Here is a 25676-nt window from a genome sequence, read left to right as displayed (position 1 = left end):
GATCAATTATATGACTATTTTATAGAGTATAGAAACTGTCCGAATGTCACCATGAAATTGTATTATTACGTGGGATATGTATGCCCTTTCGTCGTAGTAGTAGTTTTATTGATACTAACATTATATTTTATAAAAAAAAATATAATTTCAACATGGACGTTGGTGCTCTGACTCAATATTTCACATCGATAGATTGTTTGTTTGCACTCTATTGGACGATTTGCAATACTCAACATTCGTCTCTTCTGTACTATTTGATTTAAAGAGATCGGACACCTTTTTTGACATAATTTTGCAACATCCTTTATCACTTTTTAAGACAAATTTATAAGTTGGACATCGATTAGATCTAAACCACTGACGTATCAGATATAAACAATAACAACTAAATCAATCTTAAACATTATGGAAAAGTAATTTAAGCTCAACTAAATACGGTCTCACAACATCCGGCTATAAGGGAGCCTTAGTTTGCATTGTTTAAATCTAAATTTATTTATTTATTTATTTATTTTGCTATAAAGTTAGTTTTTTTAGCTAAATAATATGAATTATTCCGTTTTCGATCGATTTTATTAGAAATTTCTTCGAATCATAATATTTGTAAATATATAAATATTATATTTAAAAATCTCTAATTAACTGTTTTGATGCTTAAACCAGATCGAATCAGGCCGTTCGCGCCCGACTCGACCCGACCGGACACACATAAAACGAACCGCCTCCCATGGGACCACCAAGAACCCCTAACATCCCGCCCCGTTCGCCACCGAGCGCAGCTTCGCTCTCCCCACCCCCACCCGTTCCAAGAAAGACCCTAAAACCTTCATGAAACCCTAGGTTCTTGATCTCGGACCTATCTTCGTCCTGTTGCCCTCGTTTGGATTCCTCATCCGGTGCGTCCTGTGTCGAATAACCGCGGCGTGCCGGAATTCCTTCGGCCTCTCTCCCTGTGCGATGCCGCCGCGGGAGGAGAAGCTGCGGTGCACGAAAGAACCCTATATCGAGGACGTCGGTCCTCAAAGAATGTAATTTCGAAGCAAATCCTGCCCATCGTTGCAAATTCTTGATCTTCTCCCCCAAGAAATCTCGGAGGTCTCAATGTTTTCTTGATGATGCAGAAAGAGTATTCGGTTTAGCACGTTCTCGGGCGAGGAGATAAAGAAACTAGCGGAGGTGCAGGTGTGGAACAATCGAATCTATGGGATTGATTTGAGACCCGTGGAGAATGGGTTGCTTGACCCTAAGATGGTACTCTCTTGCTTCTTGAATTCTTTTTATCCTCTGGAATCTGCATTTCATCTGGGTTTTCTTTTTCTTGGCTAAGGTTTAACACGTAGACTTTTGGTTTGTCCTTAATTTATTATGTCGCTGCACCAGAGGCACCTTCTGGTCATAACTGGGTTGAATGGAATTTGTTCTTTGTAGATCTATCATTTTTGTTCAATCAATAGACGTAATCACATACTTAGATTTTGCATTAGGAATAACCTTTATATGGATATATGTGTGTCTATATATGTATGATCAGCATTAGCTAGCCAATTTGTCACAGAGGAAGGATAATCTATATGGTGGTGGAGCCATTGAACAGTACCCTATGTGTGACATCTAGAACAACAATTATTACAGAATTACAGAGCTGCTTCTGTGTCCATTTTACTTGGAATTAGGTATGTTTGTACGTGTGTCTTCCTTTGATGCTCAAGTTCATTGCAACCTCCTGTCGAAAATGACTGTAATTGACAACTATCTATCTCTTCTATTTCTCTTTTAGGTTTGGTTCTCCTACTCCATGAATTATTGAATAGGAATATTGCATTGTACACATTGCAACTTCGAGGCTGGATGTTAAGGCTATTTTCTGATGGAATTATCATTCTTTCAGAATTAGTCATTATACCTAATTGTTTTGTGTAGTGTTTCGAAGATGTTTTAGTTAAGGGTTGACTGTGAGCTGCACAAGTCTTCGACCAATGTGGGTTGAGGGAAGGTTAGATATATGTAGTCTTTTCTCACATTTAGGGAGGTTGTTCATATTGTATTAGTCATATCCATGTAGCAATACCACAACTCCATTTTGTTGCTGATTGTCGCACTTCTTCATTAAATTCTTAGAACTTTTCATATTGTTTTAAAGCTCATTTGGTTAAGAGTGAAGCAATATTTTTATTAATAAGAGGAATTGATGCATTGGCCTCCTGTGTCTACAGACATATATGGTGAAGGATACATATTGTCAAAGATTTTATGCCAATGCTAGCTCGGTGAAAAGTATGATGTTACTATAAATTGTGATATTTTCTGTGCCCTCTGACATGTATGATGGCTCATTGCACTTAAGTCAATATCGGCTGGTAATGCTAACAAACATGCTATCCTTGCTTGCTAAATCTTTGATCCTTGGTTTAGGGCTTAAGTTGCAAGATTTGTTATCATTTGAAGGCTATCACTTGATTAATGATGCTGCTTTCTTGATAGTAAACCAATGCAACTTGGGATAAGTTGGTTTATTGTCTTCACAGGCTTAATCAATTCAGCCTGATTTGACCTGCTTAACTAATTGTTTCTGGATTCAACCTAACATCAATTGGTGAAAAAAGGGTCTTTTGGTTTTGGCATTCATCCCCTTTTGGTTTGATATGTTTACAAACTTAAAAAACTTAGCACATTTGACCTGCTTAACTAGTTGTTTTTGACTTCGACCTAACCTCAATTGGTGAAAAAAAGGGCCCTTTGGTCAGTTGGTTGTGACATTCATGGCCATTTCACATCCATACCATTTTCTAGGATTATGCTTTATTCTTCAACATACTTAATTGTTAAATTGTTTTATCATCAGTATTACTGATTAAACCTAATCTTCAGGGTGCTGCTAACAAAGCCGGAGTTTGTGCTACATGCCATGGGAATTTCACTGAGTGTCCTGGACATTTTGGATATCTAAAGCTGACACTACCTGTTTTCAATGTTGGCTTTTTCAATTCTATTCTTAATGTCTTGAAGTGCATCTGCAAGGTACTTTCTTCCTTTAAGGCATGATCTATTACGATTTACAAGATTGTCTTTTATCACCATTTCTATTGTGGATTATAAACACATGCATTTACATCTGTAACCATATGTATTTTTTACACTTGAGCTAGATTTGTTTCAAGAAATAGAGGCTGCAATCCTATCATTTTAAGATCAAGCATGGATGCTCTATATTGAACATTGGGTCCATGATCTACAATGTTCATGGTGTTTGGAAACTAAAACTTATGCGATATATTGTGTGCTTATCAAACTGACACAAAATGAGTGGTGTACAAAGCGTTCATGCATGATGTATTGCTGCTGTTCTAAATATGCTTGATGAATACACACAAAATTTCAACTGGTTGATGCTTCCACACTGTCAACAAACCAAACACATTCTATGATGTTATAGCTGCTTCCTTTCCCTCCTGTTTGATGCATATATCGGGGTGTTTTTAAAAAAATAATTTTTCATTGCTGAGGCTTTCAAAAATGTTGTGGATCATGTTTAATGGAGTTGATATTCGATTCAGAGCCTTTAATATTAATTGATGGGATTGAATACTGCTCAATCCTTATGTTAGGATTATAGTTCAACCCTCTATGCGGTCATGAGCTTCTTTTTTATGGTAAACTTACTCCATTTATGCTATTTAGGCCTGTGCTAGGATACTTCTGTTGGAAAATGATCGGAGAATTTTTTTGAAGAAGATGAGAAATCCTAAAGCTGATATATTCATGAAAAATGCTCTTATGAAGAAAATCAGAGACAAGTGCAAAATTTCTATTTGTCCTTGGTGTGGAAGTAGAAACGGTCAGTAGCAATGTGTTGTTTTAAACTTTTTGAAGTCCGAAGTACTTGCTGATTACATATTATTTATTTTGGCAACAATGAGAAGCATATATGATTTCATGTTATTCATAATAATGTTTACTTGCATATATTCTCTTAAGTATTTTATATTTTTGCAATTTTTTGTTTTCATGTTTGCAGGTGGAAGGACTTGTTTTCTTGTTTGAGTTCTGTTCTGTTTTCTTCTTGTTGAACAATGGTTTTTTAATTATTCTACCCGTGCTAAGCTGACAACATGTTGCTTTTCTTTCAAGTTTATCTCACTTAGAATGGACATTGTTATACTCAAGCCATTCAAAAACAATTGTACATTCATTTGAATCAAATGCAAACAATAGTTTACCTGTTCATGTTGGATTTGCTTGCATCCCTAGTTCCAATGTTCCAATTAGTGTTGCAAACTATTGCTGTAAACTAAAGGATGTTGGTTATTGTCATCGTCATGGTTAAGGACTAAGTGGCGATGTATGTGCTACAAGTCTCTGCATCCAAGTAATGCATACATCTGCAAATTGGAGTATAAGAAAAGGTCTTTGTTTCTTAACCGTATCACAATTATCATGCCTTGGAACATACAGCAGTTACTGTTCTTGGTGGCATCATCTTTTTAGTTCACACCGAAGCATTCTAGTAATATGCTGGCATGGCATCTGCTTATGACATGGAGGCCAGCCTACATTTGTACAGGCTTCGTGTTGGCTGGCATGGTCTATTTCCAAACCACAATATTGAGATGCCCTTGGCAACACATAAAAACCTGTAGTGATATTCTGCCCACACAAGTTGATACCTTAAATCCATGGTCTGTTTAGAATCAAAAGCATTGCAATTATTGATGATTGACTGTTAATTCCTTTTATAAGGAACTTCGGCAGCAATTAGCCAATCTTAAGGAGTAGATCATTTACTAACTCTTCTCTGCCCAACTGCTAATCGAAACAAATGTGATCTCATCTCACGCTCAGATGGATCTTCTAAATGACCTTTTTTGTATATCCTTTTTATCTTTGTGTCCCTCTTGGTTGTCCCCCTTCCTGGAGTATAGGTTTCTGATGATTATGATGCTGAGCAGATATGGGGTAGTTAGCCTATCTGTTTTCAAGTCACCTATGCCTGCATCTTAAAGTGTGCCTCAAGTCACCATCCTTGGAGCTTTTGTCATGATCACTAATTTATATTTGCTCTCATTTCTTCATACTGTAGAAAGTTGTAAAAAATTCCTGTGTAATTGGCATAGAAGAAGGTGCCTTGTTGAATGGTATTTTGTACTTAATCCTAAACCTTACATGATCATGAACAAATGTATTTTGTACTTCATATATCTTCTGAAAGAAATATGTTGTGCATAGTTTTCCCGTTTTCATACTCGTCATCTAAGATGTAAATTATCTTTCTTCATGAAGTAGCTGCTTGCACTTTTGTCGGTCTTCTAGATATTCACACCCATTTATCTTTTGTAGATGCTTTTCAGGAGTATGTCATCTTTAAAATAATAAGACAACATGCAATATTTAGAAGAAAATTAAAACGTTAAACCATGGTTCATCTTACCGGTCCATACCGGTGTACTGATTGGCCATCGGTATGGTATACATCGAACTATACCGATGTACTGACACATAATATAGTGGGGCATATCGATAGATCAGTGTGCACCTCCCTGTACCGGTCCCCTATCGGATTGGTACATATTGCCTGGTACTGACCCTTTGTTGGACTAGTATGTACCGCCCATACCGGGCGATAACACTACAGTGTGGTGAACCTTGCTTAAAAGCCTCAACAGTTAATATCCATGCCTTACACCATGGTTCTATTAAATGCGTAATTAATAACTCTAAACAGCCTTCTGTGTAAGTTTTAAATTGTGACTGATCAGTTCTGATTGGCATCATTACAAAATTCTTTAGAATCGAGAGGAACCTCCCTATAAGTTACTTGATGCCCATGTTTATTCATGTATTTATATTTAACAGTATATGGATATTAGATAAAAAGCTGTTTACCTTTGATACATCCATATGAAGTTTAATGATGGGTAATTGCAAATAATTGAAGTGCCATCTTCCTTGTTGGCAGAAAGTTCTCTAATGCTTGCTTATACTTTTTTACATTTGGCTGATAGTAAAAGATATGCATGATTTATGCAAGTAATGAAGATCAACAATCCATTTGGTGTAGTTAAGTCCTGCTTTAGCTGCTTTTAACTTAATTTCTTATCAATGCAGGTGTGGTAAAAAAAGCAAGATCATCATTCGCCATTGCTCATGACTTTTCAAGAAGTGTTGATGAAAGCATAGAAGTAGTCCGTGCTGCATTATCTCACATTAAAGCTAAATCATCCTTTCAAATTGTGCACGTTTTAAGTCCAGTTACTGTTCTTTCTCTTTTTAAAAGAATGGTCGATGAGGTAAATGCTTCCTTTAATGATTGAACTTTGAATGTTAAACTACAGAAGAAAATAATAATTTGTTGTTCTTGCCTTTTCTTTTGTTTGTCGATAACTTCCCCCCGTTCTTGAGCTGCAGGACTGTGAATTGCTTAATCTTTATGATAGACCCGATAAATTAATCGTGACAACTATTGCAGTGCCACCCGTGGCTGTCCGCCCTTCTGTTTTTGTTGATTTTGGAAAATCAAGGTATGTCTAGGGCTTTTTGTTCTTTCTTTCTACAATGCATCTTAGTCACTGATCTGTTGATTTTTCATCATGCTGTTCCTTTGTTGTCTTGCAGTAACTATATCTAATTTTTGTTCATTTCAGCAATGAGGATAGTATCACTACCATATTGAAAAATATAATCAACACCAATTCTATTCTTCGAGAGGATCTTGAAGGTGCTGCTCCTCCATTCAAGTGTTTGGTAAGAGTTGTCACTCTTTAACTTCTGTTTTGGTCCTCCTTTGGAATAAATTAGTCAGCTGAAACAAATACTTGAAAGTTAAGTTGATAGGTTTGGCTTTCTTTCCATTACGAATCTATCAAAGGTTGGTTAAGTGCAGGGGCTTATTTTATTTCATATGAGGGTCAAAGTTCCAAGTGAAAGTTGTCATTGTAGGTATCCTTGGTTTATTCACCAGAGATTAGCTTCACATTTGTTTATTTTGAAATATTATAGCATGGATAGGCCAATTCAAATTAATAACAGGAAGAGAACTCTCTTTACTTTGTTTAGGTCCTTAGGACAAATTTTTTTAATTCTATCATATGAAGCAATCTTGAGAACTTCATTTTTGCAATAAGTTAATTCACATAGCTAAAGGTTTATAAATAGTATGGTTCCTATGATAAGAAGTTACATTTCTCAGGACCCTTTTTGATCTTGTTTGCATCCACTATCGGCAAAGGGTAAAAGCTAGCTACATATGATCTCTTAGCAAGTTGTCAATATAACTTAGGATCCATGACCTTGAACAGAATCTTGCAAGTCCTAGACACTTTGATTTTAGTGCTTCATTTGAGTCGAAGCAGGGTGGTCTTGGCAGAAGAGCCTTGGCATGAGCTATGGATAGATGCCTTTGTTTTACTATTTTCAGTTATTTTTCTGATTGTTGGGATATAGCAAATCCTTCGATGAAAACACTCGTTTGCTTGTTGATCTCTATCATTATATTATACTCCGTTCTCAATAGACAATTAATATTGCAGTGATGTTTTTGTTGCATATTTTCTAGAAAATTTCATGCTGTCAATGCATTAGAAAATTATTTGTATGTGTTTTCTACCATTTGTGATGAATGCAAATAAATGATTTGGCACATGCTTGATTGTCGTTGAATCACATGAGGCATTCAATGTGTATTCAATGTTCAATAAATTGATCTTGGATTTAGCAAGCTTGATTTATCCTTATTGGGCAGATTTTCTATATTCTTTCAAATAATATATAGTAATATGCTTTAATTTGCATCCTTCATCTCACGAAATTTGTTTTCTGCATAGATAAATTCCATAACATCCTTTTTCCAATGGTTGAGTGTTCCAAATCAATTATGGGCACTTGGCTGAATTTTTTTTCTGCTTTTTCTTTCAGGACTGCTGGGCTCACCTTCAAATTCAAGTCGTTGAATATATAAATAGTGAAGCTCCTTCAGTTCCTGATTCAAAACATCGAGGACTTATTCAGAGGCTCAAAGGGAAGCAGGGACGCTTTCGTGGTAACTTGTCAGGAAAACGTGTTGAATTCACTGGAAGGACTGTGATTTCTCCTGACCCGAATTTGAAAATTACAGAGGTCAACCAATTTAAAACATGTAACAAAAAAAATAAAAAAAATATTTTCTATATTTATCCTCCTCACGTATCTCAATAAAATTTTCTCTTGGCTGCTTCATAGGTTGCCATTCCTGTGCTTATGGCTAAGAAACTAACTTATCCAGAAAGAGTTTCTGCCTATAACATAGAAAAGTTAAGGCAGCGTATATGCAATGGACCTGACAAATACCCAGGGGCAAACTTCATTTTATTAGGTGATGGCACGAAGCAGTAAGTAGTTAGTTATTGTAGATTCCATGGTTTGCAGTGACATAATAATATTTGCAACAGTTTAAGTGCGGAAAATTGTTGTGTAGGCATTTAAGGTATGTGGACAAGAAGACTGCTGCTAGTGAACTAAAATATGGTTATATAGTAGAAAGGCATTTAGAAGATGGAGATGTTGTTCTTTTTAACAGACAACCAAGCCTGCATAGGATGTCAATTATGTGTCACAGGGTTTGTATGTTTATCAGCAATTAATCTTCATCAGTATAGTGGCTATGATAGTCACTTGGAAGGTAGTTTCAGTAATATCTCTTCACTTTTCTTTCTGTTCATGCAGGCAAGGATAATGCCTTGGAGAACATTGAGATTTAATGAATCTGTTTGCAACCCTTACAATGCTGATTTTGATGGTGATGAGATGAATTTACATGTTCCTCAAACAGAAGAAGCTCGTACTGAAGCTCTTATGCTCATGGGGGTATATTCTTTCATCCGGTCTGTTATTGTTAGATAACAAGTTGAAATCTGGAGTACCTAAGTTCACATCATTTCCTTTAGAATGTAGGTGTTTTTGTGAGTTTATCCAATGAGATGTTTTGGCAGTCACTGCCTTTTATATGCTTATGGTATTGTGAGCTATGTATTAGCGGCACAATATCTGATATTGGTAAACCCCATATCACAATCAAGCTAGTAGTAATGCAAATTACGATTCTGGCTCATGCAACTTGTCTTTATAGAAGATCTAGCTGGTGCACACCAAGATTTAATGAGTTCCAGACCGGCTTATTGAGTCCAGCTTGTTCTTTAGTCTTTAGTCTGGGTTCAATATAAAGACATCTCATGGTTGCAAAACTGAATATGTTGGTGATATTGGAACGGAGTGAGGCCAATAGCGATATTTTCTTGTTTAGGGCCTTAAGATGATAACATATTCATGAGCATGCCTTGCATCTTTTGAGTGCTGAGTTCATGTCACATCTCTGTGCATGGGCGGTAGGAATGTTGTGTTAGTGTGACATGCAAGATGAGATGCATGTGCAAAATGGAGGTTAATGACCATTGTTCATTTTCCTAGGCCTGTGACATGCAAAATGAGATGCATGAGCAAAATGGAGGTTAATGACTATTTAATTGTTCATTTTCTCATGAACTTTGGGGTTCTGTTTGTGTTCTGCCAGGGTCTTGTTCAGTCTAAACTATTTCTTATTTGTAGAATCAGATTTTTCCATAACCCTGGGTTAATCTTGTAAGTTGAGGTTGTAGCATTCCTGTTTGTTGCTTTCATGCACTTGTTGCAGTGATGGTGTGCTACTGTGGCAACAAAGGACAAATTTATTTAGTATTTTAGTTTTGTCAAAAGTGACATCAGATGATTATTTCCATCGCCGCTACTTTTTTCTAATATCATGGCCTCAAATCTTGGGTACTGAATTTGTACTAGGTTTGGATTGGTATGGGTTCGGTTCATAACTGGTATATCGATGCATGGTATACCAGCATGTGCCATGGTGTGTGGGGAGCAGGAGGTGTACCGGGTCAGCAGCGGAGGGTGGCATGAGCAATAAGTGGGTTGGCTAGCGGTGGTGGGTGGTGGGAGAGATAGTTAGGGAAAACAAATGTAATGACTTGGATCAGACCGCCTGAAGAGGGGCAGTTAGCATCCTGGTTCACGTGCAGACTACTAAATGCCACGCAGTACGCACTGGTCTAGGTGAAATTAGGAATATTGACTAATATAATTGTATCTATAGTCTAAAAATATGACAAAAAGTAAGTATATACTGCCTTGTTCATGCAATGGTTATTGATGGATGTGTAACTGCTATGGTTTGCCATTGATTGGGCAGTCAAGGAAGCACCCAATATCAATCATTGCCTTCAATGTATAATACTAAGCAATATTTGGTTTGTTTTTGCCAAGCATGTATTGGGAGTGCTTTGGTGGGTCTGGTACTACGAGAGATCTTGCCACCGTGGATTTATTGAATGCCTATCTATGTCGGGGAAATTTTTTCTTGTGCTAGGGGTGTCCAAGATCCATGGGCATAATGCACTTATGCATTGTGTCCTTAAGTTTCCTACCACAGTAAAATGGTGGCTCAATCAAGGAATCCTTCATCAATATTTGTAACTGACTTTTTCAATCCTTTCAGCCTTGGTTTCATAGGATCAAGCAAGAAAAATTGAGAGAATTATCTGATTTGAGGCCGAAAGGTGTAGTTGATGGACAATAGAAGAATATTCCTATAATATCCTTGTTGGCCCCAAGGATGATCAACGGTTCAAGGACACAAGGTGACCTTGCTTTTTTGTTTATTGATAATCTGTCAGCCACTTCCTTTCATAGAACTCCCATGGGAAGTCGAATCCCCCCTGCCTCCTTGAAAGTGAAATGTCCTGAACCACTAGAGGATAGGGGCATATCTTCCATCATCATACCATAATGGAACTGAAACTGCAGGAACTTGCAGGTTACACACAGGTCATGTATGGTTCTAGAATCGCTTCTTTTAAAGGCCCAATGAATTTGATTTGATCTTCTAAATGCTGGAAGAAATGCACAAAATAATGACAACTGCTTTAAATTTGGGATGATATTTACAAGAAATTTGTGAAATTACAAAAGGTGAGAACTAATACCATCCCAAAACTTGAACTATATTGTTGTGTTGTCTATGTTTTCCAATATTCTTAATAGTTTCTTGCATATTGGGTTGTTTTCACTTATTTTGTTTCTGTTTTTATTTATCTCTTAAAACCACATTTCGAAAGAAAATAGCTTAATATGCAATTTGCAGTTTCCATATTAAATTTTTTCCTTATATGTTGTGACATTTAAATTTAATTTAATGTAGCTTTTATCTATAGGAGTAACACTTGTGATTATATATTTATATTGTTAAAGCTTATGTACTTCTGTTTCACAGGTCCAGAATAATTTGTGCACTCCAAAGAATGGAGAAATATTAGTTGCTTCCACTCAAGACTTCCTGACGTCATCCTTTCTGATTACAAGAAAAGACACATTCTATGATCGAGCTGCATTCTCTCTTATGTGCTCCTATATGGGTGATTCCATGGATCCCATTGATTTGCCTTCACCAGCCATTATCAAGGCAAGGTTCCTTTTGCTCTTCAGTCTAAATTATATGTCATACAATGTGATTAACTAGTGATATCTCTTTTAATATTGAAGTTTGTATTTGTTTGAATGCATGGACTTTGATGGCCAAAAGTTTTTTGCCTTTGAAATTTGTTAAAAATTATCTATGAGTTGTTTTAGGCATTAGTTTCATTAAGTCGTATTTAGAGGTTGCCCCTTTGCAACCTTGGAGACTGGGAGACCAGGGCTCAAGTTACGAAAATAACCTCATTATATTTAGAGTTAGACTGCATACATTGATCCTTCCTAGACTCGTGCACTGGGTACTACCTTAGTTTCATTAAGTTATTCTCCCAGCTGTATTTAGTTTGTCGCATTAATTTGCCAATATAATGGTGCCTAATTACATATTCTTTAATATGTTCTTTGCAGCCTATTGAGCTCTGGACTGGGAAGCAGCTATTTAGTGTTCTTATACGCCCTAATGCACGTACAAAGGTGTTCTTAAATCTTATGGTCAAAGAGAAAATATATACAAAATCTGAGACTATGTGTCCCAGTGATGGATACGTATATTTCCGTAACAGCGAGCTTATATGCGGGCAACTTGGGAAGGTTACTCTAGGTAACCTTTCATCAAATCATCTTGACTAACTATGAACTTTTTTCTTTGATTTCTGATTCTGATATTTTATCAATTCATATAACTTTCATGTTTTCTGAGTAACCAATATTCTGCTTTCTTGTATCTCTTGAAGCACATTACATTTGATGATATCAAAGGTTGTTCTAGTCTTTTAACTTTTTAAGGATGCATACTGTAGTTCATTGACGGAGACACAGAGAGAGAGAAAGAGAGAGAGAGAGAGAGAGAGAGAGAGAGAGAGATAATTCGGAAACCCCCTGCAAGCACCCCAACAAAAAAGGGAAAAAATCCTTGTTCCCTTACAAAACAAAAAAAAACCTGCCTGACCTTCCCCCACAGGAAAAGAAAGAAAAAAAATGTCAGCTGGCCACTTATGTGCAGATAATGGTCAATGGGATGTAGGTGTTACTGTTATGTCAAAGCAAACTGCGGGTTTGATAACTATAGGGCTTTTTTTTTTCACATGGATTTTGATGTATACACCAAGGACTAAAATTCCAATCTGGTGCTGATACCAATCAGCTACTGGATTGGTACAATTTTGGTGGGATTGGCATACTAACACCCAGTAAGGTTTGGTACCACCCAGACCAAGAGAAAGGGGGAGAGACCTGAGGAGAGGGGGAAGGAGGAGAATGGGGGAGGAGGAGTAGGTGGAAGAAGAGGAGGCAGTGATTTAGGAGAAGTGGAGTGGGAGGAAGAGGAGGCAGAGGAGACATGAGGCGATGGAGGATGGTGCGATTCGGCTGCTGGGTGACAGTGGTTAGGTTGCAGGGAGGAGGAAGAGGCAAAGAAGGGGAGAGAGATAAAGATAAGAGATACAGATAGAAATAAAGGGTGAGAGAGAGACAGAGGAGCTGGCGGAGAAGAAAAGTAAAGGAAACAACAAAAAAAGAAAAATAACGATAAAGAATAAAAAAAGAATGGTAGGTGTATCTGGTGATAGGCTTATTGCCCGGTACTCTCGGTTTTAACTATCAAACTGGATGGCAAGTCTGGTTCAATAGAGTTACTGACGGTACTTCCTGTGCCTGATCGGACCGGGCAATTTGGAGTATTGGGTGACAGAATCATTGCCCAGTACCCTGGTTTTTGACTGTTAAACCTGAGTGGTAAGTCTGGTTTGATAGGTTTCGGCTGTAGCCCCTGTTCCTGACCAGACCAGGCGAGATTGCCCAGTCTTCATTCTATTTTCTGGTGGAATTTCAACACCGTTAATTAACTGATGTGATGTTTTCTTATTTTTAAATTACAGGGACATTCTGCATGGCATGTAGAAAAGGGGGTATCGGGTGGGATGTTGGTATTTCCACTTTTCACATACTAGTTTTGTATGTTGGTTCTTGTGACCATTGTATGTCGAGATCTTTTTAGACTTGCATGCTGTTAGCAGCAGCTTTTGATTTGTGAGCTTCCTGTGTTCGAAAAAATAGTCAACGTTACTGCTTTAGAAAATGTCATCACTTAACTTTGTCAAGTATGATTGTTATCATATGACTGTGCACGTTCAGATGATACATGTTACTTGAAATATAAAAGAGGGATTGCTTGACCTTTTAGATCATGTGTAACATGTTATTTGTTGAAGGTAATGGTAACAAGGACGGGCTGTTCTCTGTTCTCTTAAGAGACTATAATTCTCATGCTGCTGCGAGTTGTATGAATCGTTTGGCAAAATTGAGGTATCTTTCTTTTATGTCATTTTATTCATATTTGTTCACCCTTTTTATTGTAGTACATTCACTTCAAATAATGCCTTATAGTCCATAAAATATTGTTTGGTTTTTGCTGCTTGATGTGGATGTGGTTACAACTTACAACACAATCTTAATATTGATTTTATTGAATACTGTTTACATGTGTGTAACCATGAACTTTTTGTGCATAAGAAAGTGAGGAAGGGGAAAATGGGCTGATAAAAGTGAACAACTAGTCTAATTTTAATTCATGTCAATGCCTCTGATTTCACACAATATTATTACATTTTTGGCTTAAATCTTGGTTGTGGATGCTTATGTGCCTATATATATATATATATATATATATATATATACCGTTTCGGGCGGTATGTATTGGTCCGAGCATGGACCGAAATGCAGACCACCACGTTTCAGGCAATCCGAATTAAAATAATAAAATAATAAAAAATGATGGACCCTAGCCCATTTCAGCATTAAAAAAAAAGAAAAAAAAAAGCAGATTAAGGCTCTTCTCGCATAAGACGTCATGACGCTGCCTCTTCGTTGTTGCGATGTTATAGCGGCACTGCCTCTTTGTCACTGTGATGCTGTTGCTTACCTTCAACGTTGTTGTTGCTGCTGCTGCCGCTGCTTCCTAGGTATCGCTGCACTTCTTTTCCTCCTTTTCTTTCTTCTTTCTTTCTCCTTCTTCCTCCTCTATTCCTCCACCGGACCTTCCTCTTCAACCTCTTTCTATTCCTTGTCGAAACATTGGTATGCACCAGTATGGGTCACTACAAATATCCATTGTATCAACTATGAAATCTTGATCTAAATCATGGCACTGTAAATGTTTAAATTTCAATGAGCGCCATTTGAGAATGATAACCTACATTCATAAGAGCAAAACCTGATCTAAACAGTAAATATATTTTATTGTGAACAAAACCTGAGATCAGTAAACCTGATCTCATCTCCTGGTCCTTGAAATTCATTTTTCCATGATTATTATTATTCTCTTTGTGACTTGATTTTGTTAAAAAAATATAGCAAACACAATATGTGCTAGAAAGCTTTATCATCTAGTATCATCCATAATGATCACCTACTTATATGGTACTACTGCTTTGCATCTACAGTGCCAGGTGGATAGGAAACCATGGATTTTCAATCGGTATTGATGATGTCCAGCCAGGAGAACATCTTAATCAGCAAAAGAAGAAGAAAATTGATGAAGGATATAGAGAATGCCATGAACTTATTTCCTTATACGGCAAAGGGAAACTTACATTGCAGCCTGGTTGCAATGCCGCTCAGACCTTGGAACTTAAGATAACTGGTGTATTAAACCAAATTAGAGCTATTGCTGGAAATGTGAGGACACTGTTATTTTTATTTTGCACTATTTTAACTTATCTGGAGTCTCTGTTTCCAGAGATTTAGCATTATACATTAACCATAAGCTCATATTTGTGTTCGTTCCAATGAAGTCTTTTCTGTGGATCAGGAAGGGATAAAAATATGGTTTCTTTAGTTTCATACTTTTATTTGAAATTTTATTACTGAACTTCCATTGTTTTTTGTTTTCAGTAAGTTTTTTCTTTATTTCTTCTATTTCAGGTTTGTATGAATGAACTCCATTGGAGAAATAGCCCTTTGATTATGTCACAATGTGGTTCTAAGGGTTCTCCCATCAATATCAGCCAGATGGTTTCATGTGTTGGTCAGCAGTCAGTTGGTGGTCGTCGTGCTCCTAATGGATTTATAGATCGAACTCTTCCACACTTCCCTATAAATTCGAAAACTCCAGCTGTAAGTTTGATGATGTATAAATAATATTTTTGTTCTTTGAGATGTGTGTCCGAATTAGTTGTATTCTTGGCATCAAGGTTCTATCACATTTTCTGTTATGACTTCTTTGCACTTGATTGATCATAGTAAATGCATATGCTGCTCCTATTATGACAATATGATTTATACATATGAGATTTTTAGGCTTAAGCATTGTACACCACAAACTTGTATGATGTTATTTTGTGGCATGCAGGCTAAAGGTTTTGTTGCTAATTCATTTTACACTGGTTTGACGGCCACCGAGTTCTTCTTCCATACAATGGGTGGACGAGAAGGTCTTGTCGACACAGCAGTATGGATAACTGTCCAATAGCTTTTTACTTACCAATTTTCAAAGTTCATTCGACGTTTTAATTTTGTTCTTGTCTTTGCTATCTCATATATGCTTACATAATTTCTTACTTATCTAGTGTGACTAATATTGGATCTTCTGATGTATCTCTTGTACAAATTTTAGAAATGAAGATGGGCGAACATAGATATATTACTTGGAATAGGTTGAAAACCAGACCTATGTATGAAAAGGCAACCTGTGATACTCTTCATGTGTGCACAGTTCTCTTGTTTGTTTTCTCTGCACTCAGGTTTATTTGAAGTTCAAAACAGGGAAGACAGTAGGGAGGGGGCAGCTATGTGTGGATATGGTCTCATGTTTTTCTTTCTTTGGATGGACAGTCTGATAGGAAATATTGTAGTATAAAGTTATATCATTTGTCTTCATATTGGAATATGTTCATCTAACATATGTACAAGTAGGCATATGAATGCACAAGCAAGCCTTAGTGCCTCAACTGTTTAGGATCAGTTACATAGATATTTTCTTGCCACCGAACTCTTTTTGGGCAATATCACTTGTAAAACTAAGAGTAGTCAACCCAATATACCATTATCTAAGGTCTCCCGCTCTCTCTCCTTACATCACTAATCCTGATCAACTTACATTTGGACATGTCCATGCAAGTAAACTGTTTCCAACCTATTTCTCTGTTGTTTTTATACACAAATCCTTAAAACAAACATGAACATGGTATGTTTTTATAGATTTCATTCTTAAGTTATTGATCTCTAAGGTGCTAGTTGGACAGAACATTGAGTGGATGTGATACTCACCTGACTCTCCAATTTTTCAGTTCTAATTATTTCAATGGCATGCATTGCTTGTGCCATAAATTTGTCCTAATGGCCTGCTTATTTCTTCTGTCCAAGTTTCTCCAAAATTTTCGGCTCTAAGTTTCTCTCACTCATGTGGTGGTTGTATGAGACTATAGATCACATGACACCTATTACATGGACACAATTTACACTTGGTGATTTTCATTTAGCTCCTTGTAAACTTTATTTATTTTACTTTTTCCACATTCACCTGAACATTTCATGTGTTTTCTGTGATTATTTGTAGTTCTGTAGTTCCTACATAATTGAGCCCTAGGCTCTTAGTTATGTATAGGACTCTTGGTTGCTTTTTTTGTTTCCAAACACTATTGTCGTAGGAGTTTCATGTGTGGATCCTCTGAAAACTAAAATGTCTGTATCTGATTCTCTTATTGGTGTTCGTGCAACACAAACTTGATGCATACATATGATTTGGAGTGTTTGAATCATATAATGTCCATAACTTTTCTGTTTAAGGGTATTCAAGGGTAATGAACTTCAACCTTGTTTTGCTCCTTCGTCATGCTTGTTTTTCCTCTCAAGAGGGCAATGAACTAGATAAATTTTGACAAAATTCACTGCTCAAGTAATGAGAAAAGGGAAATTTCATTTTTTTTAATATTAGCTTCTGAGTTGTACTGTTTTAATTCTTAGCATACTTTTTCACTTTATGATATGCTGTAATATATGTGCCAAATTTCTTCAGTTATCAAATTTATGCTTATTTGCTGCATAGTAGGTAAAAACTGCAGAAACTGGATACATGTCTCGCAGATTGATGAAAGGTTTGGAAGATCTCTCCATTTATTATGATGAGACAGTGCGCAATGCTAGTGGAGGTATAGTGCAGTTTCTTTATGGAGATGATGGCATGGATCCAGCAAAGATGGAAGGAAAGGATGGCATTCCCTTAAATATGGATCAGTTATTTATGAAAGTTATGGTTAGTATAGTTCAAATGCAACTATTGAAAAAGTTCTGAAAGATTTACATCTCCAGAAAATGCTCATCTCTTCCAAATCACAGGCTACCTGTCCTCCTAGAGAACATGACATGTTATCTCCAACGGAAGCTTTACGAATTATGGATGACAGACTGGCAAAATATGATATGTCCCCCGAGGGTGGTTGCTCTGCTGCCTTCAAGAAATTGCTCTCTGATTTCGTTCATAAGCGTGTATCTGCATTGGCAAACATGAGGAAATCACTTAAACTTGATGAAACTGATATGGGGAGAAAGGATTCCACTGTGTTGGAAAATGTTGCTGCTAAGATATCTGGAATTAGTTCTAAACAACTGGAGGTTTGTCTTGGCATTCTGTGTTGAATTACATTTATATCATTTGCAGATGTGGAAGTCTAAACATTAGTTCATTTGATTTCATGTCAAATTGGTATTGAAGAATGGAGTTCTTTCGAGAAAGAAAAACAAATTTGCACATTTTGTTTTTTAACAGTGATAAGTGATAACATATAGTATAAGTGACCAAATCATTCAAGCATCAAACTTCTATGTTTCTTGCCCTTGGTTTAACTTGGTTTTTACATTTTAGTTGTCTATATTCATCCTGCTACCCTGTCATCAACATTGCAATTTGTGTGCAATGCTATATAATGTGATAGAGTTTCTTGTTTCATGTACAAGCTCCCTTTACAACTATGGTCTCTGACAACTATTACTCTATCATCCTAAAAGAACAAGCCCAAGATATTGTCTTGTCCTAACATCTGAACTTGTCTAGCTACAGTGTAAAACGAAGTCCTTAGACAAACTAATATATTAATTGAGAACAATAATAAATATTGAGATGTGTCCACTGCTTATAAATATTCGAACAATAGTAAATATTTCTGATATTTGTGATCCTTGGTTATAGGCATATAATAAATCTGAATTAATGTCCATGAGTTGCTTGTATGCTTATGATGTTTGTCGAAATGAGATCTTGGTTTAGGAGAAGCTATAGTTCGAATATAGTATTGTCAGAGAAATTTCTTAGATATGATCATTTGAAAAACTCTTCATATTTAAATTTTAAATTTTATTGCAGGTTTTCTTAGAGACATGTATATCACGCTATCACTCCAAAAAAGTTGAAGCTGGAGCAGCCATTGGTGCAATCGGAGCTCAAAGCATAGGAGAACCAGGAACACAGATGACGTTGAAAACATTTCACTTTGCTGGAGTTGCTAGCATGAGTATCCTTTATTTGATATTATGTTACTTGAAACTAGTGTCTGCCGTACCGAAGCGTACCGGCCATACCGGGCGGTACATACCGGTCCGCCAGGTACTCGGTACGCGGACCGTCCTGTACCGCTATAGTGCTACAGTACTACACTGTAGCAATGCTACTGCTCGGTACACCGGTACCGTACCGTACCGAGCCCGGGTCGAAACTCCGGTACGGTACGGTACGGTACGGCGGACCTTGCTTGAAACATCTATTTGTAAGTTATCTATTAGTCTTGGTCAAAATGTTTGTGTATGTGGTTGTTTCCTCCATGGATTTAACCTAAATCTCAAGCCCATTTCCTTTCTCTCGCATTCATTCATGTCTAATTCTTTTAAGTTACATGTGATTTCACAAACTAGAGAATCTGTCATCTCTGATAGTAGTTGAGGATTTCTAATTGATAAAGTTAAATAATTGTTCCATCAAACAGGTTTATTTTTCCAAAAAGGAAAAAAAAAACTGAAAGCTTTGTTATTCAAATTTGTGTTTATTTATATGTAGTCTAATACTTGTTCCATCAAACAGGTTTTTTTTTCCAAAAAAAAAAACTGAAAGATTTGTTATCCAAACTTTTGTGTATATATATGTATATATTATAAGCATATGAATATTGACAGGGATAAACACAATTCATATTTCATATTTATCTCCTGTATGGACTTGTTTAATTCCTAGTGATGGCTCATGTTTTGTGTGCATGGTCTTTCTTCATTACATCAAATTTGGAGCTTGAGGTCATATTTATTAAAATTGGTCTACTTTTGTGGTTCAAAATGATAATGAAAGCCCCTTCTGTCGCATTGCTATAGGCTTCTTAACACAAAAGTTCTATAAATATTTTATGCTGTCTCACTTTGGCATATTACTGTATGGAAGCCTTGATAACATTGCTTTTCTGATCATGTTTGTAACTTAAAACTCTGATTTTCATCTCAGATACATAAACAAATAACATTTCCAGTACTTACCATAGCTTGTATATGATCACTCACCTTTTAGTTCCTAATTAACACCTTATGTGACTCCACAGGATTGTGTTTGTGGGTGTCATTCTTTTAGTTTGACTCTGATATTTTCTTGATATATTCTTTTTACTTTAATTACTGAAATATTGTGAATGCCCTTTCGCATTGTAAGTTTTTTCTTAACCAACCATTAGATGTCACACTCGGTGTTCCTCGTATCAAGGAAATAATAAACGCCTCCAAAAATATAAGCACACCAATTGTTACTGCTACACTTCTTAATGGTCGTGATGTTTTATCTGCTCGTGTGGTGAAAAGCTGTATTGAGAAGACCGTCTTAGGGGAGGTATGCCTTTTTAATGCATTGGAGGTGGTGTCTTATTGGCTAACCTTTATCTGTAACAATGAGATCAATGTTAGTTATTTTCCAGTGTCAGGCATGCCTTATGAACTGTATGTGCAACTTGCCATCTATTTAAGTCATTGTCCATTGTTTGCTTTTGTTTGTCATGTTATCTGATGATTTATTATCCTCAAGCATAGTTTCAATGCCGAAAAGCTTCAATAACATCAGGTTCTCCACACTTTGTGGTTCGGTGAATTGTGTATGGTTAAAGGAAAATATAAGATAACAGAGATTTGAGGCTTTAAGAAATTAATGTAATGGTGGAATAGAATAATTGGGGAAGAGAGAAGGGGAAGATAAGAAATAAATTTATTTCTTAGACTCACTCAAAGCTTTCTACACTCACTTAGGGGAAAATTTATTTGTTTTGCTATTTACAATCCCTTTCCCCTTTTTATAGCCTCCCCAACTAGAAGAAAAGAAAATACAAAAGAAGAAACAAAATACAATTAATATATAACATTAACATAAATCAATTATTTATTCTTTTTTTCTTGAGAAGGGTAAAATTTCAGATTTGTGTAAGCATTTGATTAATAGACTTTCATTTATGTATAATCTTGAATCATGCTGAATCACGTGTATAGACAGAATCTTCAGTCAAGTTGTTATTTACAATCAGAATAAAATTTTGATTTGCTCCATTCTTTGTGCAGGTTGCTAAAGCATTGAAGATTGTGTTGAAATCTAGTCGACCATACATAGTCGTCAAACTTGACATGGATCTAATTGAGGCCTTACATATGAGGGTCTCTGCTGAGTCTGTGTGTCACTCAATCCTAAACCATCCAAAAATAAAATTGAAATCTGAGGTAAATGTCGTACTTGGAACTTCCTTTTTTGTTGCTTATCTTTTCCAGTGTCATTCTCCAGTGGGTAGCTTTCTTTCAGCATATAAATAACATAGGCAGCGACAAGTTGAAGATCTACCCCCCAGAAGCTGATAGAAGAAAGCTTCAGTTTGAAATGCACTCTCTAAAAGCGATGCTTCCAAAGGTTATTGTGAAGGTGAATTGCATAAGCTGTATTGGTATCATTAAGAATTCCTTTTAGACTGACTATATTTCACAATAAAAATCTGTGGACCGAACAATTTTTCATCAAAGTAAGGAAATAGTATCATGTTTCTAAATATTAGGGTATTCCGACTGTTGAGCGTGCTGTCATCAACGAAACAAATGGAGTATACAACCTACTGGTTGAAGGGTTAGTATGTTAAGTTATTCTGTTGTTTTGTAAATGCACATTTATAGCAATGCTATTACTCATGCTTTCAATGGATATGCTGATTAAACTTTGATGCATTTTAGAAATCAAATTGCCATGTCTTATGATCTTATAATTGTTAGTATTTCCTTCAACAAAGGATATGGGCATTTGATATCTTAGAATAGTGAACACCAGTTTAGTGTCTTTTTTTAACTAGATTAGTAGATAGAGTTGCATGTACGGATTGCAAATCATACTAGGTGAAGCTTGATGAGTCAAAATAGATTGGTGATTTTAAATATTTGTTTTAGAACATAGAAAAGAGAAATGATAGTAAGTAATTTTACGAGAGTCCGAGGGACCATAAAGACAATAATGTAAAACTTCTCAAAGGTAGGATGGAGAAGGAAGAAGTTTGGAACTTGGACATAAACAGTAGTAATATACAATGGATTCTGATAACCACTAAAATTAGGAATGTGACAAAGGAGAACCTAGAGAATCTAAAGGTAAATATGTATTTTCAAAAGAGAGCTAATGGTGGTGCGAGGAAGTTAAAAAAGAAACAACTGTTAGATGAGTATGCTTTAAAGATTGCAAAAATATATAAAATTAAGCAGAATTTTGATAGATATGTATAAGTTAATAAAGAGGGATCAAACACACATGATAAAATACAAGGGCTTATGATGATTTTTATAGTTAAATATTTATTAAGAATAAGAATTTTTTTTTTTGCAACCTTATAAAAGATTAGAGATTTAGGTCACATAGTTAAATGTTGTCGTCATCCTCTGCCTGATGGTTAGCAGCCCAGAGTTTTGATGCTAGTCCTTGCTCTGTCCACTGGCTAGATTTTTGCCTGATACTCTTGCATTGCTCTTTTAGCAACAGAGAGAATTAGCTGACTTTTCTGGACTTCTTTGAATGTAGTACAAACCTTTTAGCTGTCATGGGTACTCCAGGAATTGATGCAAGTAAAACAAGAAGTAACCATGTCATTGAAGTTCAGCGGACACTTGGAATTGAAGCTGCAAGGCAATGCATCATTAATGAAATACAATATACCATGCGTGGCCATGGAATGAGTATAGATACTCGCCATATGATGCTTCTGGCAGATCTAATGACCTATAAGGTAAGGCATTAGATGCATCTACCTTCTGGCTGCAGCCCGGCAATTAAGGATTTCTTTAATGTTTAAATGTGTAATCTTTTGTGATTGTTTGTAACAGGGAGAAGTGCTTGGGATTACAAGATTTGGCATTTCAAAAATGAAAGAAAGTGTTCTGATGCTAGCATCTTTTGAGAAAACTGCAGAGCACTTGTTTAATGCTTCGTATGGTGGAAGGGACGATCAAATAGAGGGTGTTAGCGAATGTATTATAATGGGCATCCCCATGCAACTTGGAACTGGAATACTGAAAGTTAGACAAAGGTACATATATAAATCAACATGATAGCAAATATGGTCTTTTAATTTAATTTATTTCATGCTCATTAGCAGCGTTTTGGTCTTAAATCTTAACTGCAAGTTTTTGTTGAAATGTCCTTTTCTGGATAAGATAAATTTATCTGTTAAAATTATGTATTTATTAACAAGAGACCATGTATAAATGTTTTGCAATTAGATAATAATGGTGTATCATGACACGAGTCCATGGGTGATTAAAAAAATAAAAACACACGCAGACAAACCAAGGTAGAGGTTTGTCTGATGATTTTTGATATTTTTGAGGAAACATTATAAGGGCCAAGAGTGTAAAAAATGATGTGCCAACAATGGGGGTGCTTTCCCCTGTTGTTTGAGATCCTACGGAAGGATGAATTTCACCATGTTGGGAAGGTTATTATTTAATCGGCCCCGAAGCAAGTGGTTCCCTATACGAGGGGAAGCTACTCTAGCCAACCAAGGTGGTGGATCCCCTCATTTCACCAGTTTTCACTACTAAAAAGAAAAGGCCCAGAAGTGCAATGCTCTCCTATAGGAGGATAAGCTCCTCCATTGTTTACCAGTGTTTACTATATTAGGGACAACACAGACTCCCAACCCATAGCAAAGCAATGGCATGGACTCCCAACCCATAAACAAGTAAGCATTAGTAAACCAGTTTGATTAAGCAGGTCTCCTTAATGGATTCTCTCTATAAGAATTATAGGGGTTTTGTGTTAATTTTGTTTTTCTTGGTTCAAACTACATATTCAATTTAATTATCTTGATTTTAAGAATTATGAATAATATTCTTATCTATTTTGTATTTGAATAAAGTTTGATGTGTAATTGTCATTGTAATTTTATTTCATATATATGGCATGAGTTCGAGGCCTTAAGGGCATTTATATGATTAAATTTGTGCTATGAAAGTAATCTCATCACCCACATAATCCTGCCATAAGAAGACTAGAAATATCAGAATAGGTTCCTAATAGGTAAACAACTTATTTAATATATGGTTAACTATATTAGCATAGATATTGAATAGATTCAAAAAGTGAGGGAACCAATTGAAAATTCATTTAAAATTAGTCTTTCTTGCCCTTTTCGAAATTGGAGCCAACTAATGTTATCAGGCTTGTAATCTATGGTCAACTGGTCTGATGCTTGTAATCTTTCATATGAACTGATGCGCCTCAACCTGGTGAAAGATTTTCTTGTATATTTGTAACAAATAAACTAAAGATATGAGGTTTCAAATTCTTTCTACGAAAACTAAAGTACAAAGGGTTCACACCATATGTAGGTGGTATATGATCAGAACATGGCATAAATCTAGCATGCCAATGTTGTCAAAAATGAATGTCTATCCACTGTGATTAGGTTCGGTAATAAACTACCAAAAGAATTTTGCTAGCGAACCAAATTGCCAATATCGTTATTTTTTATCTACTGGACTTTAATATGAGTAGGTATTGGTTCTGTATGCAAGCATTATGGAAAAAAATTCATTTAGTGCCCTTAGTTCTGATAAGAATACCTTATGAAATACCTTATGCAGAAGATAAATACATTGCCTAATGATGAACTCTTTTCCATCAGGGTGGAGAAGCTTCCTGAATTGAAGTATGCACCTGATCCAATTATAAGTTGAGAGATTTAACAAAAGCTTTTGCAGCATCAACATGTATTTTTCCGTCAATGCTCACCTGAAGATTAGTGCTTCTCTGATCTACTGGAGGAGTCTGAACTAAAGAAAGTAAGCAAATTCACTTCTTGGAACGGTTCATTCTTTCTGCTCTGACATCACCCATGCTGGAGTAAAATATCTATGCTTGTACTCCATGTATCATACAATTTTTGTATCATATCCCGAACTGCAATTATTTTTTATAACTCGATCTAGAATCATCGAATCGATACAGGCTGCTTTGTGAATGCACGTCTGCCTGCTGGAGGATATAGAAGCCAGAAATTGGTGCAAATAACAGCATCATCACGAATGGTGATGGCTACCAGAAGCTGCTGCTGTCAACTGTTTGAATCAGCTATATAGATATACATTGAGATTTTTCATTAATCCTTTTTTTTTTTGTGTTTTGGGGTGCGCTGGTTGATCATACAAAAATCTAAACAGGTCATGTTTCTTTCAAGTTGGAACTGGGTTGATTTTGGTTAAACCATCTCTGTTTGGAGCAACCAAATTAATATTCTATGAAGGTCTCTAACAACTCTATATCTGTACTGAATTGCTATTGAAAAATCAAGGTGACCTGTTTTCAGCTGACTAATAGAAAGTTGGTTGTGCCATGAGCTCGGGAGGGTCAAAGGCAATTTTGACGAATTTTATTGAAGTGAAAGAGTGGGAATGGTCATAATGTCAGAAAGTATCGTTCGATTCAGATGTGATTATAAAGCAACCCTTTTAGCGAACGAAAAGCCACCGTTGGTAGGAAAACTAGGACTTAGTTGGAATACTAGGGTGGGGATCGAAAAATAGAGCTCCCAAATCCCACTGGTAAATTAAAATTGGTTTTGGAAACACCGAAGCAAATCCCTCACCACAGAAACCAGAAACGACGCCAACCTTCGGCCCGGGTAACTAAGGGTAGGTATGACATTTCATCCGCA

At 36.2% G+C, this 25676-nt stretch overlaps 1 protein-coding gene across 3 annotated transcripts; it reads left to right on the top strand.

Annotated features, from left to right (window-relative positions):
- Positions 1–790: 790 nt before the first annotated feature.
- On the top strand, positions 791–25125 carry LOC135613188 (DNA-directed RNA polymerase III subunit 1-like). 3 transcript variants are annotated; one of them, XM_065110267.1, is made up of 28 exons: positions 791–1028; positions 1122–1251; positions 2869–3018; positions 3679–3835; positions 6103–6284; positions 6403–6515; positions 6639–6738; positions 7909–8109; positions 8212–8360; positions 8447–8588; positions 8695–8835; positions 11288–11476; positions 11896–12088; positions 13698–13791; positions 14928–15162; positions 15409–15600; positions 15836–15934; positions 17534–17737; positions 17821–18096; positions 18845–18992; positions 20190–20341; positions 21058–21213; positions 21293–21409; positions 21540–21607; positions 22544–22748; positions 22846–23048; positions 24648–24804; positions 24971–25125. In XM_065110267.1, exons 1-27 carry the CDS (start codon positions 958–960, stop codon positions 24697–24699), a joined length of 4119 nt encoding a protein of 1372 aa, XP_064966339.1. In that variant the 5' UTR covers positions 791–957; the 3' UTR covers positions 24700–24804; positions 24971–25125. The 3 variants fall into 3 exon arrangements, with proteins under 3 accessions (XP_064966339.1, XP_064966340.1, XP_064966341.1); XM_065110268.1 differs by lacking the exons at positions 22544–22748; positions 22846–23048; positions 24648–24804; positions 24971–25125 and having other exon boundaries at positions 807–1028; positions 21282–21409; positions 21540–21571; XM_065110269.1 differs by lacking the exons at positions 21540–21607; positions 22544–22748; positions 22846–23048; positions 24648–24804; positions 24971–25125 and having other exon boundaries at positions 807–1028; positions 21282–21433.
- Positions 25126–25676: the final 551 nt, after the last annotated feature.

This window comes from Musa acuminata, chromosome BXJ2-5 (genome assembly GCF_036884655.1).
Source record: "Musa acuminata AAA Group cultivar baxijiao chromosome BXJ2-5, Cavendish_Baxijiao_AAA, whole genome shotgun sequence".
Lineage (NCBI taxonomy): Eukaryota > Viridiplantae > Streptophyta > Magnoliopsida > Zingiberales > Musaceae > Musa > Musa acuminata.
The sequence above is the reverse complement of the archived record's forward strand: the minus strand, read 5'-3'. Positions and strand labels throughout refer to the sequence as shown.

Bases quoted from the DNA above. Each gene is read 5' to 3' on its own strand.
- LOC135613188 (XM_065110267.1), top strand. From the start codon at position 958: ATGCCGCCGCGGGAGGAGAAGCTGCGGTGCACGAAAGAACCCTATATC. The intron at 11,477-11,895 runs GCAAGGTTCCTT...TGTTCTTTGCAG, and splicing joins CTTCACCAGCCATTATCAAG to CCTATTGAGCTCTGGACTGG. The intron at 13,792-14,927 runs GTATCTTTCTTT...TTGCATCTACAG, and splicing joins AATCGTTTGGCAAAATTGAG to TGCCAGGTGGATAGGAAACC.